The following is a 21,287-nucleotide window of genomic DNA, read 5'->3' on the forward strand; positions in this document are numbered from 1 at the left end:
CGCTCATCTTACATCTCCAAACCGGCTCTCCCGGCCCTTATGTTACCGCCCCAACCCCTACTCCTGTTCCTCCTCCTCTTCCTTCCTTTCGGCCCAGGCTCCCCGGGTGTTTTCGGCCCCTCCGGAGCAGCTGCGGTGACACCATCATCATACATTATGGCGGCTAAACAAGCAGGAGACCGGGGGGGGGGGGGGGGGGGGGGGGGGGGGGGGGGGGGGGGTAGGGGGGGGGGGTGAAGTTGTCCTTGGTGCTAATCAGAAGTTTAATCATCAGCGGAGACATAACGACCAGGGCCCACAGTCCATTAGAGTCTTAGAGGAAAACTCCCCCTCTGCACCAGACTTTAAACGAGGGACTAGTGGTTGACCAGGCCCTGCAGCATCATCATTAGGCGCCGCGCCCTCTTGCTGAGTGGGCTGTGGGGGTCCTGCTGCAGGAAGGCAAAGAGCTTCGGTCTGACCTGGGCCAACACGGCAGCCATGTGGTCTCTGGTCAGAGGGTCGCCGTGGTCCAGGTTCATCACCGCATCCTCCAGGTAGCTGCGCAGGGAGGGAGAGGGAAAGAGAGAGAGAGACTTCAGATGACAAGAAAGAGAAAAGCAGGCAGACATTTTCCAGGTAAGGGGAGGAAAGAAACCATTAGGCATTCATATGGCACTACAGTCCCTCGCCGTGGGCCAGAGGCAGAAAGTACGAGAAAGAGAGGATGACAAAGAAATTAAGACAGAGCCAAGAGAGACACTATGATTATCTTTGTTGTATGGAGAGACGAGGGGAAAAATTGAAGGAGGTACACATTCTGCAATCTCTGTTGAGGAGGACATCCGAAACTCAAGTCACTGGCTTTTTTTCATCTGGATAAAGCAGCTGTGGCAAGATAAGTTGCGTATACCTAGACAGTGTTTTTGTCTGCTACAGTAGCCAGTGAAAGGACAGTTCTATCAGAATGTCCCAACTGTCTACAGCGTTATGAATGTCGAACGCTGTCCTTGATACCTTTTCCTGGCTAGCAGCCCACTGTCTGAATGTGTACTTTGTGTTTTTGCGCTCAAATCTCACTGCAGAAATGGAGTCTACCTCATTCTCACTTTTATAATGTGCCCTGGTCCTCTCTCTACATCCATCCGACATTAAACCCCTCACTTAATTGTTTTAATAGACATCTGGTGGCTAGCGTGTCCAGCAGAGCTCCAACTATTTCTCTTCTGCTGTCCCTCAGCGCATGTGTGTGCCTTTACAGTCTAAATGATCATTCGCCTCACTGTACAGGGCGTACCTGATCCCCATCTAACATCATTGGAGCCGTTCCCGCATCTCCAGCTGGCCTCCAGCCAGTGTTTCCCAGAACACAACCGCACATCACAGGCCTATCACATCCTCATAACACTGCCAACATGCCCTTTAAAGAGACATTTAATGCCCTTGCTCACCAAGCCACAGATTCGAGAGATATTGATAGACACCTGGACCTTTCTAAAGTTAAATGTCTTGCAGGAGATAATCTGCCTGCAACTGATTCGTCTCCAACTCTTTCAGTGTCCTTTGGAAAACACCCACTAAGATGCCTTAATGCTCACTCAGACCACATCACTCCTGCATCTGTTAAGAAAACCAATGTGCCCTTTAAACATAGCTAATAACCCTGTAACTAGGACCACAGTTTGTTTGGATAATGAGACACTCTCTAGTCCTTTCTAAAAGAACTATAGTTTCTCTCTGGGTAGCTTTTATGGATTTTTCCTAGATACTATCTATCAGAAGTATAGAAAAAAAGAGACGGCTCCAACTTATTATTCTGCCTTTATCTTGTGCAAGACAGAAACAAAGCACCCAACAAAGTTTCCCAAGTCTTGCAGTTCCTGTGTTATTCAGGGCTTGACTGAAAAAAGAGTGTATATACATATTCATATCTATGGTACATACATACCATAGAAAAAAAAAACAGACACAGTATACAATTTTTCTTGTGCTTCACTCCTAATTATTACACTTTACCCCAATATTGATATTGAGCAAGCAAAAAGAGAAGTACTGATTTACTGGTGGTAAATCATGATGGCATGGAATTTTCTCGCACTGTTAAAAAAAATTTGCCTTTAACAAAAACCCCATGATAACACAATGCTGTTGAGTGTTGTTTTTTTAAATTGAGCAAGACATTTTTAAGCATCTACATCAATTAACATTGGAATTAATACATTTGTCCTTGGTTTCATCTCCTACTAAACGTCCCCCCTCCCCACCAGCAACCCATCCAACCATTATTGTACTCTGTCCTAATAACTCTTTGGACTGAACCACACCCTTCTGCCCTCATCTCTCACTCCAGATGGCGCAGAGAGGCACCAGAGGGCCAGTATTAGCAGCAGCAGGCAGCTGCAGTGTAAACTCAGAACCAGACAGGTGATCTGGGCCACGAGCAGCGCTGTAAAGGGACTTGGCTCTGACAGAGAAGAAGGTTTGTTGGGGGGCATGTGGGGGAGAAGAGAGAGAGAGAGATGGCAAGAAGTGAGGAGAGAGAGGAAGGGACATAAAAAGAGGGGGTGGGACGACTCTGAGGAGACGTATTAGCACAGCTAGAGGAAAAAAAAAAAAGAATATGAGCGGAGCAGAAAGTGTTGACAGACAACTAGAAAAGAAAAACTGAGGGGAAAAGTAAAAGTGAAGAGGAAAAAAAAGAGATAAAAAGACAGAGACATAACAGAGAGAGATAGAGAGCTGCCAGAACATTACACCGCTATTCACAGGACCATCCATGCTCCCCAAACAGCCATGTAGCGGGGGCTACAGACGGAGCAGGGTGATGGGGTCAGCAGTTTAGCAGCGTTAAACACCGCGAAGAAGAGGAATAATGGAGATCCAATAGAGACGGGATGGGGAGGAAAGGTTGAGCTAAAGATTGGCTTTGTTACTGATCAAGGGTAGCACAGGACTTGTGCAGGACAAAATGTGTGTCTAGTGCAATTCAAAACGTTTGTGCTCACTGGAACTTTCACTTTGGAAGAAAAATGAGCTTAAAATGGAGCCATTATGAGGAGAAATGGACTGATACAGTTCAAAAATGATTTATCAAACCTCATGTCATTGGCTTCACGGACCAAAATTGCCGGTATACACGCAGAGCTTCGCCTGCTGCAACGCAAGACGGGTCCCACATCAAACCATGATGGAGCGAGGAAATAAATCATTTCATGAAATTATCATTGTATATCCTGCAAGTAACGTAAAAAAAATATGCTGGTAATGTAAAAAAATATGCTGCACAACAGCAAGGAAAGAACTAGTTTTACCAATGCAGCACTCTGATTTAAAAGTGAGACTAATGAAAGCATTCTGCACACGGGTATAAATATACAGTGGGGTGCATTTGTTAACAAAATCCTGGACGATTATTCTTACCTGCTGTTTATTTGTGTGATTATTTAGAGGAAATTGCACTGGAAATCAGATTGTGCTTGAGAGGGCGTCTGAGCGGGTGTGAGAGGAGAGGCTAAGCCAATGAAGGGGACGAGGGAAAAATCACAATATCGAATCTGGTCTTTCATCATCAAATTTCAGCTGGGTCAACAGACATGAAAACATTTCAAACGGCAAGAAAAGAAGTGACTGGGACAAAGGTGAGAGAAATAATTGCGGGCGTCTCATCAGTTTGTGTTTGTCCAAGTGTCGCCCATGTGTCAGGCACAAGTGAACTCCAACACATGTGAGTATGTGTGACTTATCAAGTGAGAACAAAGGTGACAGTTGTGTGCATTTAAATGTGTTTACCCATTTGCTTGAATTAAACAGTGAGAGAGACAATACGACACAGAGGTTGAGACACTGGTTCTCTCGTCTCTCAGGACACCCATGAAGTTGGAATTCACTCTCTTCGCCCCGTATTTTCTGTCACTCCACTGTACACTACCTACTAAATCAATAATAATCAAAAACCTTGGTTCACCCACCTGATCTTGAGCTCGGAGCGGGTTGTGAGGTTGGAGGAGAGCTGCTGGATGAGTGACAGCAGCACGGGCTGGCTGAGGGGGCAGGGGTGCTGACCGAACACCTGCTGAGAGTCTATGGTCTCGCACACATACAGGACCAGGTTGAGATCCGTCGCTGACAGGGCCTGGGGGGAAGAGAAACTATGAGTGTTGCATCAGCTGAGACCTATAGCTTCACACACATTCAAATCTGTTGCTGACAGAGTCTGGTGAGAAAGAGTAAGAGAGAAGTAGGGAAGAGACACTGGCTACGTTTACATGCACAGACTAACCTGTCTATTGTCCAGACTCTGGTTAAAGATCTTATTCGGGTTAAGGTGTTTACATGAACCTTTGATACACCTGAGTATAGCCAAAAGCTCAGAAATGTAGGCTGGAGCCAGACCACTGACTGCTTTGTAGGTGATGAGTAAAATCTTATGCCAAGAATAAACCTATAAGCAGAATATTCCTGTACACCTGTACAGATGGAGCAGTCCGCCAACAAAAAAGTATGAAAAGGTTCGGCTGCCAACTGCTCCCTTCTCTGAGCAATAGTAGGTTACTTCTAAAACAGGGCAAAGAAACAATGAAAATAGTAATGGCAGGTACTGGTTGCTGCCATGTTTTTGTTGACATCAAAATGTACCCCTAACGCTACACAAGTGAGTTTGCGCAGACGGCAAAAACCAAAAGATGTTTACATGCCACAGCAATCCGTTTAATATTGGAGTAAGCCAGGCTTCTTAACTGATTTTCTCATGTGTGTGAACATTACCGGACTATTCTGAGTTATGATGTTTACATTTGTCAAACCAAAACCAAGTTACTTGAGTCACTGGGTGAATTCTCTGTTCATGTAAACATAGCCAATGACAGGCAAAGAGAGTGAAGGGGAGGGGAAGGGAAAGAAGTAGGGGGAAGGAGAGTGTGAAAGAAAACAAACTGATACTGTAAGAGAGAGAGGAAGGAGAGAGAAAAACAAAGAACAATAGGAAGCGAAGGGACAGTGTAGCAACCATTTAGAGCAAGTTCAGGTACGGAGTTTAGAGTACCTGGGGGAGAGAGAGAGAACACAAACATACTAATATAAAGAGTCAGCAGGTCCTCTGACAATGGCCACTATAGGGGGATAGATGCGGCACAGCTAATGCACTAGTGGGATCTGCGAGTGCGACTGTGCTTGTAGCAGTTACAGTATAGAGGTGTGAGTGTGAGTTCATTACCTGTTGGGAGAACCTGATTCAGCTGGTAGTATCAGTGTGTGTGTGTGTGAGTGTGTTACCTGCTGGAAAGCCTGGTTGAGCTGGCCCTGCTGTAGAAGCTGCAGTATGTTGGCTTGCTGGGCCTGGTAGTCGAGGTGCGCCGTAGGGACAGGTGTGCCGGCCGCAGACCTCATGGCCTGCATGATGCTGGAAGTGACCACCGCCTGCTGCTCCTTCATCGCCAGGCTCACCTCCCCTTTAACAATACGCTGCACGTGGCTCAGGATAGACTCCTGCAAACTGGGTAGGAAAGAGAGATGAGGAGGGAGGAGAGAGAAGAGGAAACAAAGTCAGAAAGAAGGTGTCTTTTATATTGCAAGAAGCCCCTCCTCATTTGGTTTTGAATGTTATGCTCTGCTCTATATGTGGGCACATAGTGAGCCTCAGTCCAGCTACAAACACCTGCACAGCGCCTTAACATACAAGCCCTCTTCATTTATCTCAAAGTTGAAACACATTTTCAGGCCCTTAGCCACAGCCAGGTGTTGTCATTTCCATTTCAAGATTTTAAACTTCATATAGCGAGCAAGTTCACCAACTACTTTCTCTCCGCTCCACCCCCTACAAATCTATAAACCCCAGAGGCCGTGAAATTAATTGCAGAGGGAACAAGAGGCTCGATCGAATTTATGTTCTTACATTAGCCCAAGGATTAAGCTTTGCTTGTTTCTGCTCTCCAATCCATTACACACCTGCTCAATAAGCAGTGACTAAGGCCAGGACTGCTGGCATAGGCATCTGCTGCTATGCATATCTGATATTCCACACGTACGCCAGGATTGTCAATCAATGTCATCAGATCAATCTCCACAAAACGCATCAATCAACAGCAGGATTCTTTTAAAGCAAAACTTCACATAGCGACTGCTCACAGTTTGCTGATGCATAACCATCAAACAGGTGTGTTTTTTTTTATGTTAGTAACCAAACAACATCACAGCCAATAAGAGTGAGCTTCATGGCAACAAACCACATTGGTGAGAAGAGGTATGTCTAGTTATACTATGAACATACAGTACTTCATACTGAGGAAATATCTTCAAATACAATGAGGATTTTTTTCATTCCTTAAAGTTAAGAGTTGAATGACAGATGATGGAGGAAGAAGGGCAACAGGAGAAGCGATGTGATAGGTTACGATGACTGAGTGGCGAGTGGATCAGAGGGGATTCAATCCCTTCAGGTCACCAGGTACATATGTGGTGACAAACCCTGACACCACACACTCTGCGGAGGAAAGAGTTAATAAATAAGTACAGATTCTGTACAGTCCCAGGGTGCATTTGTGGCCCTGCCATAAAGACCTAATTGATTATCGATTTATTTGAGTGTGATCTCAGCTCTCTGCTCCCTAATTGATCAGCTGCCTTAATCTTTTCCATTAACAATACAGTAACATTAGCAAATATAGGTTGTAACATATTACATACATAAAAGCTCTGCTTATGAAACAACATGATTAATTATCAAATGTAAGAGTATCAGTTTCATAATTATAAAGATATACTGTAGCTATATTACTCTATTGCAGCAGTCCATGCAAACACAAAAAAAAACAAAAAAACAAAACAGAAGTACGTTCTCCCACTGTGTGATGGCATGTGAATTAATTTGCATACAGGAAGAGGTTTACGGGAGCTGTGTAAGAAATAGCAGCAGAGGTATGAATATTTATAGGTAAATATTCCACATTAATACAACTTTTATTTCCTTTTATTGATTGGATACGGCTCAATGAAGAAAGTAGCTGATTTGTAGAAAATTATTTTCTGTACACCATGACCAAGTTTACACGTGTGTGCATGATGACTGAGGTGCTTAATCACCTGCTGGCACTGGTAGCGCATGAAAAGTCTTTAATTGCGGCAGCTTAGGCTCTACCTTCTGTCCAATATGTTAAACTGGTTCTGATCTATGATCACAGGCTGTGAAATTCAAAACATCATACTTTTTACGGCATACGTTAGACGGCTTTCCTGATCTGGCAATTGAAACTTTTTTTTGTTTGATTAGGCAGTTGAAATGGTGATTGTCTCCCTAGTATTTGTCATTTCTTTTAGATTGTTGATGGAATTAATGTTTTTTTGTTTTTTTTTGGAAAGGTATTATCTAATACAAAGGTGAATTAAAAAGCGAATGTGATTAAAAACAATTCTAATGCACTAGAGAAGTTACAGTAAATCGGCTGTACCAATCACTAGTAACTCTAACAGTGTGATCGATGAGGAGTAGCTGGGTTACATACTTTCCCACCATCATCTGGAGCTGGTGCTGGACCTCGGCCCGGACGCTGGTTGTGATGTTATTGGCCAGCTGGTCAGTGGAGCTCTGGAAGCCATCGATCATCTGCTGGAGCTGGCCAATCATGGGGTCTCGTGCCTCCTGCTCTCTCTGCTTCCTATTCTTGACGTGGGCCTCAAGCTGCTGGATGTCTACAGGGGAGGGAGTCAACAGATGAAGTTTTATTTCCCCCATACATGCAAAGTTACAAAAAGCACAAAAGTATAAAATATTAGTGACAACTTCCTGATATTGAGTTGCAGCCCGTTTTGCACAATCCACATCTCAACTGTCTCAAAGCTTAAATCTCCTCCTTTGTGATTGCTAGAGATTTAATATGGGAACTCAACGGCCTTTATCTGGATTCACCTCATCAGTGTACTTCATTAAAAAAGCAAGTGTCCCTAATGTTTTGTACATTCAGCGTAATTGCACATACAAGTGCATGCGATAAAAATATATTATGCACACAAATGCAACACACACCACATTGTATCCATATAAGTTAAACACATGGAATTAGTACACATCAGTGTTACAGACAAATGTAACTCCAAAGAGGAAATGAGTGCGCACACACACAAGAAGTTAAACACACAAAGCTGAAGGCTTGAAGCTAAGCGGCAGTGCAGATGTTCAGCCAGCACATGCAAGCAGAGTTACATTAAATATTTCCACACAAAACCGTCAACCCTGAACTTCACCATCGATTTAATTTAAATTGGAACAAGCTCACAAGTGTGCACGCACGTGCACAGAGAGCTCTTGTAGTCTCCCCAGGTACTGGAGGAAAATGCACGTGTGTGCCCCTCCGTGCACATTATGACATCCTTGGTAACATCAAAAACCCATCTAACTGGCAACCAGCTTCCAGAGGAGGGCATAAACACAAAGTACATCTCCTCTGAATAAACAGACTGCTTATCAACACATCACTGCCCTGGCTCAGTCTGAAAAGGCATCATTATAAAAGCTGTCCCTGAGCTTTCTGAAAGAGATGGTTATTTAATTAGACTCAGATAAACAGACCCTGAACTCAGGTACAAGGGCTGGATATGAGGAACTGCCAAAATGAAGCACGCACCATTACAAAGCGTCTCGATAGGGACATTGACCATCATAAGCCAAGAGAACAGCTTCAAGGCACCTTTCCAAAAAAACAAAAAACATTGTAAAAGTCCCTGGAACTGTAGTGGAGGGATGTGAAATCATTCTTCTGTGACCAAGTACATAATTTGTTTTGCTGATGTTGGAGACTCTCAAGCGTTCAATTGCTTTGACATAGAGGCGGCCGTGGCATATGGTTGACATTGTTTTCAGGCTCATTAAACCATTCAGAGACCACTTGTGCCCTGTGGAAGTCATCCTGTCATCCTGGAAGATTCGTCTCCGGTCAGGCTCATCCTGCTTCACCGCAGGATAGGCATGACCACTCAGAACGGCTTTATATTTACCGGTGTTTACCATGCCCCAATAGGAGTTGTGTAGGAATGGACCTAAACTACAAGTGTCAGAACCGTGCCATAAATACACTTTGTAGCTCTCATTTATTCAAGTGATCTGTGTATTTTGGCAGGTACCTGTTGACTCTTTGTTTCTTCACTTGTTATGCTTTCACAGGATTTAACTGCAGCCTCTCAGTTGTTGCTCGTTTGTTGGGTTTTCTGCCTTCAGTCTCCTTTTAAACAAGTTAAATGCGCGCTCAATAGGGTTCAGATCTGGTGACTGACTTGGCCGGCTTAAAATATTCCTTGTTTTCTTTCTGATGAACTCCTACGTTAGGCGTGCAGTGTGTTTTGGGTCGTTGTCCTGCTGCATTCACAGCTCTTGTACATGTGCCAAAACTATGCAACATGAAACACCCGGGAAATTAGAAACACCTGTAAAGCTGTTTGTCCCAATACTTAAGATCATCTGATTGAGGGAGTTGGACACAAAAAAGGGCTATCGTTCTGGAAGTGTAAAACGTAAATGCATAGAAATACCCATAGGTGAAAGGGAATATTTTCTACTTTTGTCTCGTATTCATATTTTGATCTGAAATCCATATTTCTTGAGCATGCAGCTAAAAATGACTAATTTGACCTTTTGTCCCAAAACCAAGGGAGGGCACTGTATATCTGTCTCTGACAACAACGTGTTAGACCGGTGGATTTTGACGAGTGCAGCGCTGTCCTAGATGGCCTTACATTCTTGTGTGCCCTGTTTGAAGCTTTCGTTGATCTGCTGGAACATGGACTGACATCCCCTCTCAAAAACAGGCAGCACAATGCTCTGGAACGCGTCCTTATAGGCCGCCTGGATGGGCCCCTGCATCGCTTCGGCTGCTGCTCGCCCAATCGCATCCGTCGTGTTCTGGAAAACAGGAAGGAGGTACAGTGAGAAGGGGGGAGAGGAAATTAGGGTTTTTGACATACTTACTTAAGGTGGAGAGGTATAAGAGAGAATAGGGGGCTTAGTCCGGACAGGATAGGGACTGAACAATAGGCAGAAACATGGGGGAAGTGAGCCAGCCACCCACCTTAGATTTGACCACCTTGGTGACATTGTCCTTCAGGGTGACTTCCACGGCGGTCAGCTTGGCAGCGATGGTGTTGCTCAGCTGACCTGTCACCGGCTCCAGGCTCTTAGAGATGGCTGGAGGAGAGAGAGTGAAAAGAATACACAGATTAGTCCAACTCCCATATAACTCAGGCATATGATGAAGGCAAGAGAAATAGGCTGGTAATAAAAACAAAGCAGGAAAATCTCTGATGGCGATAAATGGGAGTGTGGTAAAAAGATGCTGGAGTACAAAACTGAACACTCGCATTCTCGAATTAAAGGGCAGGAGAGGACAGGCAAGTATGCATTTATCCAAAGACTGCTATATTTTACTGTCTCAGTCCACCACATTTCACATGGCTAGTGGTGAGGATACAGAATGAACAGTTTGGAAGATTCATCTTCTGGCTACAGAGGCTCTCAGAAATTATGAAAGGAGGAAAAACTGATTGGATAAAATGCAGACAGACATGAGGAAGACTGACAAGTGAGAAAAAGTTTTTAACCTGTACATCTTCCGTTTTTAGGACAATCTAATGTAAGCATATGGATATTCATACAGTATTAATCACTTTATTATATATATAATTTATCCTAGGCATAGGGTGATCTCAAGTTTTGAAACACTTTAACTTAAAGATGCACTGCCTGTTATATGCTTTGTGCTGTTTGCCCGTCTTTCTTTTCCTGGCTGCAAAACAAAAGTCTCCTGGGAAGATAATAATGATTGGAAAGAGGACCAACAGATCAGTACTATCTTATCTACTGAAGATAGAGACTGTCAAGGCCTTGATACATAGGCAATATTTTGGGACAATTTAGATAGGCTTTTAGCATGGCTTGGTGTTGCCAAAATGGACAAGATCGATGCTGATAAACTAGACAAAGCGTAAGGAAAAACAATATGAGGAAACAATTCTGTTGATAAAGCTGAACATGTGCATTGCCTGATAATGTTTCCCCTTTACCAACTTTCAACGTGGCAAGAGGAGGAAAAGGAAGAGAAAGGCTGACGAATGTAAATCTTGGCTATTCACTGACTACAGACAGCTGGCCGAGCTGCAACAGGCCCCAGCCTCTACAAATGAATTAAATGAATCAAGAGATCAGTTCTCTTTAGCTATTGACTGCAAAGACTGGCTATAGAACTGAGGACAGGATCAGTAAACAAGAACTACAACAAAAAGTGTCTGTAAGTGCCACTTAGAAATGGCTAGAGAAAAGGAAGGGGGTGTACACAAGAAATGACTTTGAAGTGTACAGATCAGTTTGCCCTCCCTCCTCATTTTCTTTGGCGGCTTCAGTCTCCTGAACAAGCACGCCGTTGCACGTGGGTGGAGGAGAGGCGAGAGAGATGAGTACGAGTCAGAAGTCAAGGACGAGAGAGAAAGAAAATACTGGTGTGCATCAACCTACAGACTAAACACACTCTTGGAGATTTATACCTGACTAATGTTAAAGACAGAGTGGTAGCTGTTAGCATTCCTTCATTTTTAAAGTAAGGTGAGGTGACCTTCAATGGGAGGGAGAGCTGGCTTTCAAAGGGAGGTGAGCAAGCCTCACATGGGAGGTGAACTGGACTTCAGTGGAGGTGAGCGGGAAAGCAGTAATCAGTAAGCAGTTTGTCTATTTGTGTCTCACTGTGTGCATATACAGTGTGTGTATCCTTTGTGAGCTCAACCGCGTGTGTGTGTGTGTGCCTCCTTACTCGGTGGGACCGTCTTCTTCATTTCATCCCGCAGCACTTTGTCCATTCTGTTGGTTAAGGCAGAGCTGAGGGTGTGGCTGAGCTGCTGGCTGAGTTGTTCCTGAAGCTGCTGCTGATGATTCTGACTCTCCGCCAGCACCCGCTCCAGCCTGCGATCTGAGGTCACGAAAGGTCAAGGCTCACAAGAATATGCTGTAGAAGGCTCATGTTCAAGATAAGCGTGTGTATGGTAATAGCAATTTGATACTCCCAGTAGACAAATGGCTTCCCAATAAACTGAAAATTATCCTGTATACAGCACCATTTTGTGTCCCTTACTGAGTTCAAATTAGTGCTGAGTGGAAATGACACAAAATGGCTGCAGGTGGGAGCTGTGCCATCAAGTGAAAGCAACTAATGCGCTTTTAAAGGTTCACATTAAAGTTTGGCTTGTCTGTGGTGTGTCAGCTTGGATCTCCAAAAATCCTTTCCAATGATGGAGAAAAATTGTTTGATTTTCCATGCTGATGGCAATTTAATTTTGACATATACACAGCACTATTAAAATTATGAATATAATTACATTTCTAAACTAGTTTGTCCAAACAGGCATCTCTAAAGACATGTGGCAGAGCTGTCTTGCTCTTGCCATACTGGACTGACAAAATATCTTTTATAGTGCATGATTCTTGGATCGTGCACTATAGTGTGATGGCTTCATCTACAGCATGTGGACATTTATCACACAACTCATACATAAGACATTTATGTCATATAGATGTGTTGATGACAAATGGTTCCATCAGAGGGAGAGTTCTTACAGTAAGGGTTCAAACAGCCAATGTACAGTAAATGATTCCCCATCCTGTTGTTACGCTCCTATTTATTATTATATCTGGTTTTCTGGTTACATACACTCCAGCCAATGCCCTATGCTGACATACAAGCTCATTAAAAAACAAAGGAACGGGGTAAAATGCATTGCACTGTTCATTACAGTGTTCTTGCATGACTCTTAACATTCATAACATACTCATAACAAATGTTATGTTTGCCGGTTGGTTCAAGATAATATGAAAATACCAAGTATTGGCCATTATTAGTGAAGCTAACTCTACTCTAGCAGAAGTTTAACATTAACTCGGCTAACTCATGCTCCAAGCATTGCTAGCGGGGAAATACAACTGGGGAAAAAAAGAAGAAAAAAAAACGGCTGACTAAGGTAGTGAGCATAAAAGATTAAAGTTTCACTCTCTTACTTTGCAACTGTCTCTTCTCAAGGACACTTTTTCCGAGCTCTTTTTTAGTATTAGCAAAACCTTCTCAGGAATGGGTAAGCTTTGCTATTGTTCTCTAGTGTGTTCCAGGACTGAGAGTACAGGCTGTTCGGTCAAGGACCAATTCATATTGATACAGTTTCCACAAACATTTCTGCTGAACTCGAATATATACTTGAATCATGGCAACCCGGTTGTTTCAAAAGCCTGGGGTGCAAAGTGGGTTCGAGCTTGGCTCACAACAAAATAAACACAGCAGAAATGCAGAAATTCCAACACGCCCAATAAGTAAGAGTAGTGTGAAGGATACGTTCCTGCTCCTGGTGGTTGGCGATGACGTGCTCTACCTGGGCCATGATGGAGCTCTGCATGGCTTCCATCTGTCCACGCAGTTCCACCAGCTCCCTCTGCTGGCCGCGCAGCAGCATCAGCAACTCTTCCTGAACCTCCGCATTCATCTACGGGAGGATGGGGAGGGAGGGAGAGAGAGAAAAATCAGGAAAAGGAGAAGAAAGACAACAGCTGAAGCATATGGCAAATATTAAAAGTAAAATCATTTATATATTCCACAGAGCATGAACAGTTCCTCTGTGGGCGAATCAGAGGCAGAAGACAGGGTAGAACATAAAGGAGGAGACAAGAGGCCGAGAAACAGAGCAAGAAATCAACAAATATATAGTCAATATCAACCAATTTATTTGAATGAACATATTCAATAAACCTAAAAAAAAAATAATAATCTTCTAAAAACAGCAGTTCCTTCTACACCTCAGATACCATAAGGAGGGTGGACTGACTAATGAGTGGATAGAGGGATTGAAAGTGAGGACAGGTAATACTAGGGTAACAGAGGGGAGAAAAGAAATCTGCCATATTCTGCATGACATGAAAATATTAAATATGAATCATTGATTGAAAATAAAATAGATACTTTGAAACAATACACCACAATCAACATTTTCTTTTTCCATTCTAGTCATCACTGTGGTAGTTAATATGTGCGTGAGGACAGTATAAACTACACACAAACAAGCTATCCAAGATGCATAAATTAGTTGTGACCACCTACCTGAGCAGCGTCTGTCTGCCTGGACTGACAGGATTCACTGAGGAGAGAAGAGAGAGAACGTGAAATACTGAAATCAATCAAGGGAGGAAGAACACAGCTCACGACTGATCAAACACTGTGTGCACTACAGAGAATGTAAAGCAATTGTAATTTTATCCTGTTGAAGGGAGGATTTGCTACAGCCTTTCGGTCATCTTTGTTTGGAGAGGTTTTTGAACCAGATCTGGACTAGATCTGGATCAAGTGGGGCATTGTGTAACATTGCTGTGAGATGTTACGTACAGATGTTACTGTGCAATTCACGAAGGTAAAAAATGCCTCATTTTTAATTACAAACACAAACAATCACTCTGTAAGACCATCACCAACTTAATTTCTTAGGTATTAGACTGCAGCTGAAATTGTGAACATTTTTGCAACTTTTCTCAACACTTTCGTATCACACACTTTTGTTATATCCCTACACTGTATCTCTGGCTCCTTCAATGTGGGAGATCAACACACCTGTCGTCCATCTTGCTCTTCCTCTTCAGTTTAGGTGAGCCTCGCGGCGAGGTCTTCCAGTCCTTGACAGGGAGTCTGTGAGAGGAGCGAGAGCCACAGTTCCCCGAGGATGACGCCAGGCTGGCCACCTCATCGTCATGGTCACTGGGTCAAACACACACATGTGAGACAGATGAGTTTGGTACCAATCCCCTCGTCACTTATTAGGTAAGGTGACCAATGGGCCAAACTGTGTGTACAAGAATCATATGGGGTGTTGGTGAATGTTTCTGCATTAACAAGGAGAAGGTATATCGTGTGTGTGTGCGTTACCTCTGCTCAGCGCTAGGGTCCTGACTGTCATTCTGTGGGAGGTGATATAAGCGCCTATGGTAGGGCGAACTCATGTGTCTGTCCTTCAGCTCCTCTCTTGAACTACAACAAAACAGACATGTAACACAGTGAAGACAACAGCAGTAGATAAACCGACTTGTAAAACAGACAAATCATAGTGTTGTACTGTCACTGCCATGTCGTCTCCATTCTAGGCTTGCAAGCAAACCTGATGCCATTGTTCATGTTAAGGTGTGTGTCTATATACATGTGCTCTACATACTGTATGCAGTGTTTTTGTACATATACAAAATGTGAATAGTTTAATTCCAAAACATATATCCATTTTGGAGAGGGGGAAAAAACAAAAAACAAACTGCCTAGGTTCATTCCTCATTATTTTATAAACACACTGATGATTATATCCTATAAAATGTCACTATTTTGTAAGTAAAAAGCTCAAGATAGCAAATACATTCAATAACATTCCAAATGTGATGTTTTCATGCCAGTCATCTTCTCAGAGTAGAGTCCATATTTTGCAAATTTTGGAATGAAACTCGTCATGTGGACGTGTCTCTGTCAATGAATGTATAATGTGTGAATTTGTGTGTATTATTACCAGTCCACAAGTCCATTGTCCCTCAGACTGTTCCTAGTTTCCCTGGTGATATCAGGTGCCGCCGGCCAAGGTGTGAGGCCAACACTACCGTCTGAGGCCCCGCCCCCTGCCCCAGTGCTCTCCTGCGATAGGGCGGTCTCCAGTAGAGATGGGGTGTGGCTGAGCCTCGGCTCTGCCTCTACTGCCCCGCCCACAGGCCCATCAGCGCCTCCGAGCTCCAGGGGCAACAGGCTGCGAGAGAAATAGTTTGGTTTACTGAACACATTACACTTCGTAGCAAATTACTAAGTGCCAGAACACAGTGCCAAAATGCATCATCCCTCCAAGTTTTGTCAAAATCAAACCAGTCGGGTCTGAGATCACATTTGACGGCCCACTCAAGAAGAATCTGTTGTTTTAGGACTAAGACAAAACACTCCTGATAAGACCTAAACTTTCAGGACGCTCATGCAAACCATGTATCTGTTTAAGGAGATTACTTATTTTTCCTCCTCTTACCTGTTGTTGTTGGCTGCGCGCGGCGAGGCGAGGAGGTGCAGAGCGGAGGCGGCGGACGCCATGCTGTCTGTCTGCAGGGCTGACAGAGGCAGGGGCTCCGGGTTGGAGACTAGCCCACGCTGAAGCTGCAGGGTCTGGGAGGCGATCTCCGGCATGTCCTGGGACATGGCCGTGGAGGCCGAGGAGATGACGTCAGGGGAGCGGGCCCTGGTCGGGGAGGCCTGCGGCGGCAGCAGGGGAGCGTCCAGAACCTGAGGGCTGTCGAGAGAGAGAGAGCCGCTGGGGGACGCCAAAGCCTGGAGGTGGAGAGAGAGAAGAGGCAAGGAGAGGTAAACATGTTAGAACGTACAATGTTATAGAGGGATAATGTACAGTGAGCCAGTCATTGCAAAATAAGCCCCGATGGGGTAACTCAAGATCCCAAAATGAAGCAGAGGCATTAATCATTTGACATGAAAAATTGATTAAATTAATATAAAGATAAAGTTGTTATGTGAAACAGAATGCATTCAAAATGTCAGCTAGAAAATGCATTCAGCAAAATGTGAGTTAAACTTTCATACCAGTCATAATTTTCTCAGGCTAGGGGTCATATTTTGCAAATTATATTTTGTAATATTAGTTTACTTCATGTGGACATGTCTCTCGTCAATAAATATATAGTGTGTGCATTTGCATTCATGCATTCATTGGCCAATCAGAATTGAGTATTGAACAAAGCCATGTAATTTAGAGGGATAAGACACAGGTAGAAGTAGGATAGTGTGTGTGCTTGGTCCGACCTGCAGGTGCTCCAGTCCAGAGAGCTGTATAGAAGTGGCTCTGGGGCTGCTGGTGGAGGTTGAGAGCACCAGACTGCTGCTGCTGTTGTTCTCTACTCTGTTAGGGCTCTGACTCACATCCTCAATGGCTCTGCACACAGCAAGACAGACACACAGTACTGAGATACATACGCAGAGGTGTGACCGGGACACATGAATAAAAGCCAGTGGTCATTGTTGTGCTGGGGACAATACATAAACACACTCAGACATACCATCGCTAACATTAAGGAAAATAGCCCCAGGTAAAACACAACACAGAGAGACATCTCGTACCCACCAAATTCTGTCCATGCAATCGCAGAGTTATTTAGTACTGTCCAAATAATAATAGAAGACTAGTAATCTGAATGGTGTATTCCAATTTCCGTCTGAAATGCTTTCAATTGTATATAACAAGGACGCACTTGGTGTTATTTCACATTGTTACATATTTAAATTCCTGTTGAGTTAATTGGTCAAATCAAAGGACTTTGAGAATGGTTGCCATAAATGAGGCTCTAACTAGCCATATTATCACTGTAACACCGTGTACAACTGCATAGAAAAGCTCACCTGTTAGTCGAGTCAGAGTTGCTGCTGATGGCCGTTACAATAGTCAGACTGCTGCCGCTGCTACCAGGAGATGCTGGTACCTGGAGGGGGACAGAATAGTCAGCTTCAGGTAAACAATGTAATGAGTGGGGTGGAAAATCTCGACTGGGTGTTTACAAAAAAACCAACAACTGAAAAATCACATTGCACGTGATATTAAACACTGCTGCTACGTTCTACAGCCCCACGCCACTCTTTCTACACTCTCTCTTACTTTAACTTCACTGGGGCTACTGCTTGCTTGTTTGGGTCACATCACAACTAATTTCACAACAAATTATGACAATCACCTTTATGATGGAAAATCTCAAACAAATCAGAGAATTCAATGACAGGATCTCTTGCTGCTCTTTGAACATCTCCATTCCCTTCAATCCTGTCCTTTCCCTGACTCTCCCTTGTCAAAAGGCCGGACATCTCAGCTGTCCTACTACTTTAATATAGTCTGAGATTATATGAAGGTAGAAGTAGGGATAATTGACTGTATACTAAAAGGGCTCGGGGCCTGTGTAAGTTGAGTGCCTCTAGCAGCGCTCCGCAGATGCTAGGGAGGAAGCGCTATTCATGGGCCATGATGTTGCTAGGTGACTAATGGAAACATGTTTGAAGCACAGCGCTCATCTGCCAAAGCTGAAGTGTTTCTGAAGTTTTAGCAAACCGCATGCCGGGGTCAGGCTCGGCTCTGAGCGCGGCCGGTGACGTCAAACAGCGAGTGCTTTCCATTTGTTAATGAGACAGAGGCCAGAGCTAAATGCGGCTCTTGAGAGTTCGTACCGAAGCGCTCGGGGTCATAAAGGCATCGGGGGTCATCAGCTTGGTCATCGCTCCGCTGCCTGCGCCCGGGGTGGAGAGGAAGTCGGCGGGAGCGGGAAGTGATGGGATCTTCCTCAGGTCGTTCTGGGAGCCGCTCCCGGACTCCTTGTCAGAGCTTTGGTCCGTCAGATGGTCTGAGAAACCTGCTGGAGGCAGACAGCAGAAATATGTAGCACTTCAGTTGTGTGCCAATATTTAAGATGCAGAAGAGCTGACCATTCTCAAACATAGGTTTTGTCCAAAGTGTGTCAAGCAGTTGCAAGGACGACAACAGGGAACACAACAAACCTATACCACCACCTTAAATACAACCACAACAAGTCTTCCCAGCACCATAAAGAAAAAACAATTTTACATTCCATATATTAAGGGATTTTTAAAATATTGTTTCCCTAATTTTGTACTGTTAGGTCAAATTGTGTAAAATGTAAAATTTTAGGTGAGAGCGGTGAGAGGAGAAGCGTTGGGAGGTGTAGGAAGAGTGCTTCTGCTACATTTTTGACTTCTTGGGAGTCTGTATAAACATGGTGACTTACCAAAGCCATCCTGAGAGTCGGAATGGGGCAGGAAGACAGCTGAGTTGGAACCCAGGTTGGGCTGGAACCAGATCTGGACATCCTGCAGAGACCTGACAACACACAAACACACATTTAAAATATTTATTTATGTCCACATAAATACAAGCATACAAAGGACATAAACACTATTAATGCAATCAGATATTGGGTCAGTCAGTTACATAAGTGCCTGATTGGCAGCCACATTGTTGCATACACACAGGATGAAAGCAGTGGCAGGTCGAGGGATAATAGACAGAATCCACTTCAAGGGTATAAAAAGCAACGCCTTCTCCATATTGAGCGGCTACCAATGATAGCAGATACTGAACAATACCTCGCTAACTGCTTGGCCCTTCTTTTAGGGAGACCAGCCATCTGAAGGCCCCTCACAACTAGCTTGTGCACATGACCCAGGCTGCCAAATATGAAAACTAAAAGTTTGCACTTGTAGCCTAGCTGTGAAATGGTCTGCTCCAGCTGTTGATATTTCAGCATCTTAGTTAGAAAGGCTTCACACATACACATAGACACACAGAACAGTAGAACAACAATACATTATACAAGGATCATCAGGAAACTCATGGGGTGAGAATGGGTCACTCAGCGGAATTCTTTTAAAGGAATAGTTCACCCAAAAATGAAAATTTTGTCATTATCTATTCACCCTCATGTCAATCGGGACATCAGTGAAGTTTGTATGTCCACATAACACACATTGAGTGAACTATTCCTTTAAGTCAAAAGTTAATAATGCAGTCAATGCCATTTTATCATTAAGAGGGCAGACGCCAAGCATTGGATGGGAACTCACTTGGTGTGGACACAGTAGAGTTTGATCTGGATCCCAGACTTGGACTCCATGGGTCCTTGGCTGCCCTCTGGAAGTCAAAACACACACACACCACTTAATACACACACACAAGTTATGCTGTGCTAACTTTTCTTCAAATTTAATCAATCTCAAGAAACTGAAGTGGGGTATGGATCAATGGTGCAACATATTTCATCTCCCATTTCCACTACTTTTAATGGGGAATGTACCAATGTATCAGAGAGGATTTCTAAAATTTTACAAGACTTCCAAAAAATGACCAAATGAAAACTGGAAGCAGATCATTGAGCTTGCTGTTTTTAAAGATGACAGTCATATTTTATTTGGTGGCGTTTACAATATATAAATGACTAGCATCACTGCCGTATACTGATGAAAAAAATTATTTAGTTTAATATATTTAGCATCATACAAAAACAGGTAACAGGACTGATGGAGTGAGATGAGCCCTGCTCTGCGTGTGTGTGTGTGTGTGTGTGTGTGTGTGTGTGTGTGTGTGTGTGTGTGTGTGTGTGTGTGTGTGTGTGTGTGTACCTGTGGTCATGCTCTCACTCTCCTCCTCTGCAGGGAGGACCTCAGTGTGTCGCAGTCGGCTGTGGGTGACCTCCTGGACCCCGAAGCTGAGCACAGGGTGGGTCAGCAGGAACTCGGACACGGCTGTGAAATTGGCCTTGCCTTTCTCCTGGTCCTGCCGGAGCTCCATCACATAGAGAACCTGGAAGGGGGGCAGGAAGACAACATGGCATGGTTAGTGCCAGGATGTGCTGGCAACGAGGGCCGAGGGGGGTTGGAAATATTTTAATACTCATACCGAGTTCACTTTTAAAATATTTTGTCAGTTTAATAAAATACATGATCATACACTATACTCACAAACCTTATTTATTTGCTTCAAGGAAACACACTTAATTGGCATTTGATTTTTTGTATTAAAACTTTGCACAAAATATGCTGACAATTGGATGGAAACATAGCTAAGTAAAAGTAAAAAGTATCAAGACCATCAATTGATGGCTGGCTGACACTTCTATCATGTTTCCTTTTTTGTCCTCATTTCACCTCTTGGACAGTGCAGGAATTTCTGGTGCCAACCTCATGTGAAAACATTCCTCCTAAGAAAGTAATCAATATGGCTTTGTCTTGTACAAAATACTGCCTACTTGAGATGAGACACAAAGGCAATTCACTTAATTCGATAAGCTTGATCGATGTGTTAACACAACAGAAATTAATTATTTGTGAACATTCCTAACACCCCACGGCTGACAATGTTGTGCTGACCTTCCTCTGCACGTCGGTGAGGATGAGATACTCGGCAGACAGGTCCAGACTGGCCTTCAGACTTGGCAGAACCGACGAGTTGAACGGGTCTGGAGAGAACCTAAAAGAGGAAAACACTCTAGGATTAATATCTTAAGGCTTGTGCACACAAACAACAATGTAAATCAATGGCTTGTGCTTCGGATCACAAAGAATAATCAAAAAATGTCCCAACAAACTCTTCACGAAAAAGAAACTCAATTCTTTAAAATTAACCGTTATATTTGTCCAAGTAGTGTCCAAGTAGTTGGAAACGCTACATGACATTTTTTTATTGTGGTATGCTGATTATATGTACCATGTAAAGAATTAAGCATGTTCTAT

At 43.6% G+C, this 21,287-nt stretch overlaps 1 protein-coding gene across 1 annotated transcript in view; it reads right to left on the reverse strand.

The window, feature by feature from the left end:
- Positions 1-311: 311 nt before the first annotated feature.
- Positions 312-21,287, reverse strand: part of edc4 (enhancer of mRNA decapping 4) — a 31,835-nt gene continuing 10,859 nt past the window's right edge. The window contains exons 11-30 of the mRNA XM_071921618.2: positions 20,925-21,024; positions 20,178-20,358; positions 19,623-19,689; positions 18,788-18,879; positions 18,213-18,397; positions 17,400-17,479; positions 16,806-16,935; positions 16,024-16,319; positions 15,526-15,756; positions 14,904-15,005; positions 14,592-14,735; positions 14,088-14,124; positions 13,329-13,476; positions 11,763-11,918; positions 10,032-10,147; positions 9,700-9,865; positions 7,476-7,662; positions 5,251-5,470; positions 3,948-4,111; positions 312-540 (exon numbers count right to left, since the gene is read on the reverse strand). Coding sequence (XP_071777719.1) covers positions 357-540; positions 3,948-4,111; positions 5,251-5,470; positions 7,476-7,662; positions 9,700-9,865; positions 10,032-10,147; positions 11,763-11,918; positions 13,329-13,476; positions 14,088-14,124; positions 14,592-14,735; positions 14,904-15,005; positions 15,526-15,756; positions 16,024-16,319; positions 16,806-16,935; positions 17,400-17,479; positions 18,213-18,397; positions 18,788-18,879; positions 19,623-19,689; positions 20,178-20,358; positions 20,925-21,024 — 2,986 coding nt within the window. The 3' untranslated portion in view covers positions 312-356. The remainder of the gene's footprint in view (positions 541-3,947; positions 4,112-5,250; positions 5,471-7,475; positions 7,663-9,699; positions 9,866-10,031; positions 10,148-11,762; positions 11,919-13,328; positions 13,477-14,087; positions 14,125-14,591; positions 14,736-14,903; positions 15,006-15,525; positions 15,757-16,023; positions 16,320-16,805; positions 16,936-17,399; positions 17,480-18,212; positions 18,398-18,787; positions 18,880-19,622; positions 19,690-20,177; positions 20,359-20,924; positions 21,025-21,287) is intronic.

The sequence above is a fragment of the Centroberyx gerrardi genome, chromosome 4 (assembly GCF_048128805.1).
Source record: "Centroberyx gerrardi isolate f3 chromosome 4, fCenGer3.hap1.cur.20231027, whole genome shotgun sequence".
NCBI classification, from domain to species: Eukaryota; Metazoa; Chordata; class Actinopteri; order Beryciformes; family Berycidae; genus Centroberyx; species Centroberyx gerrardi.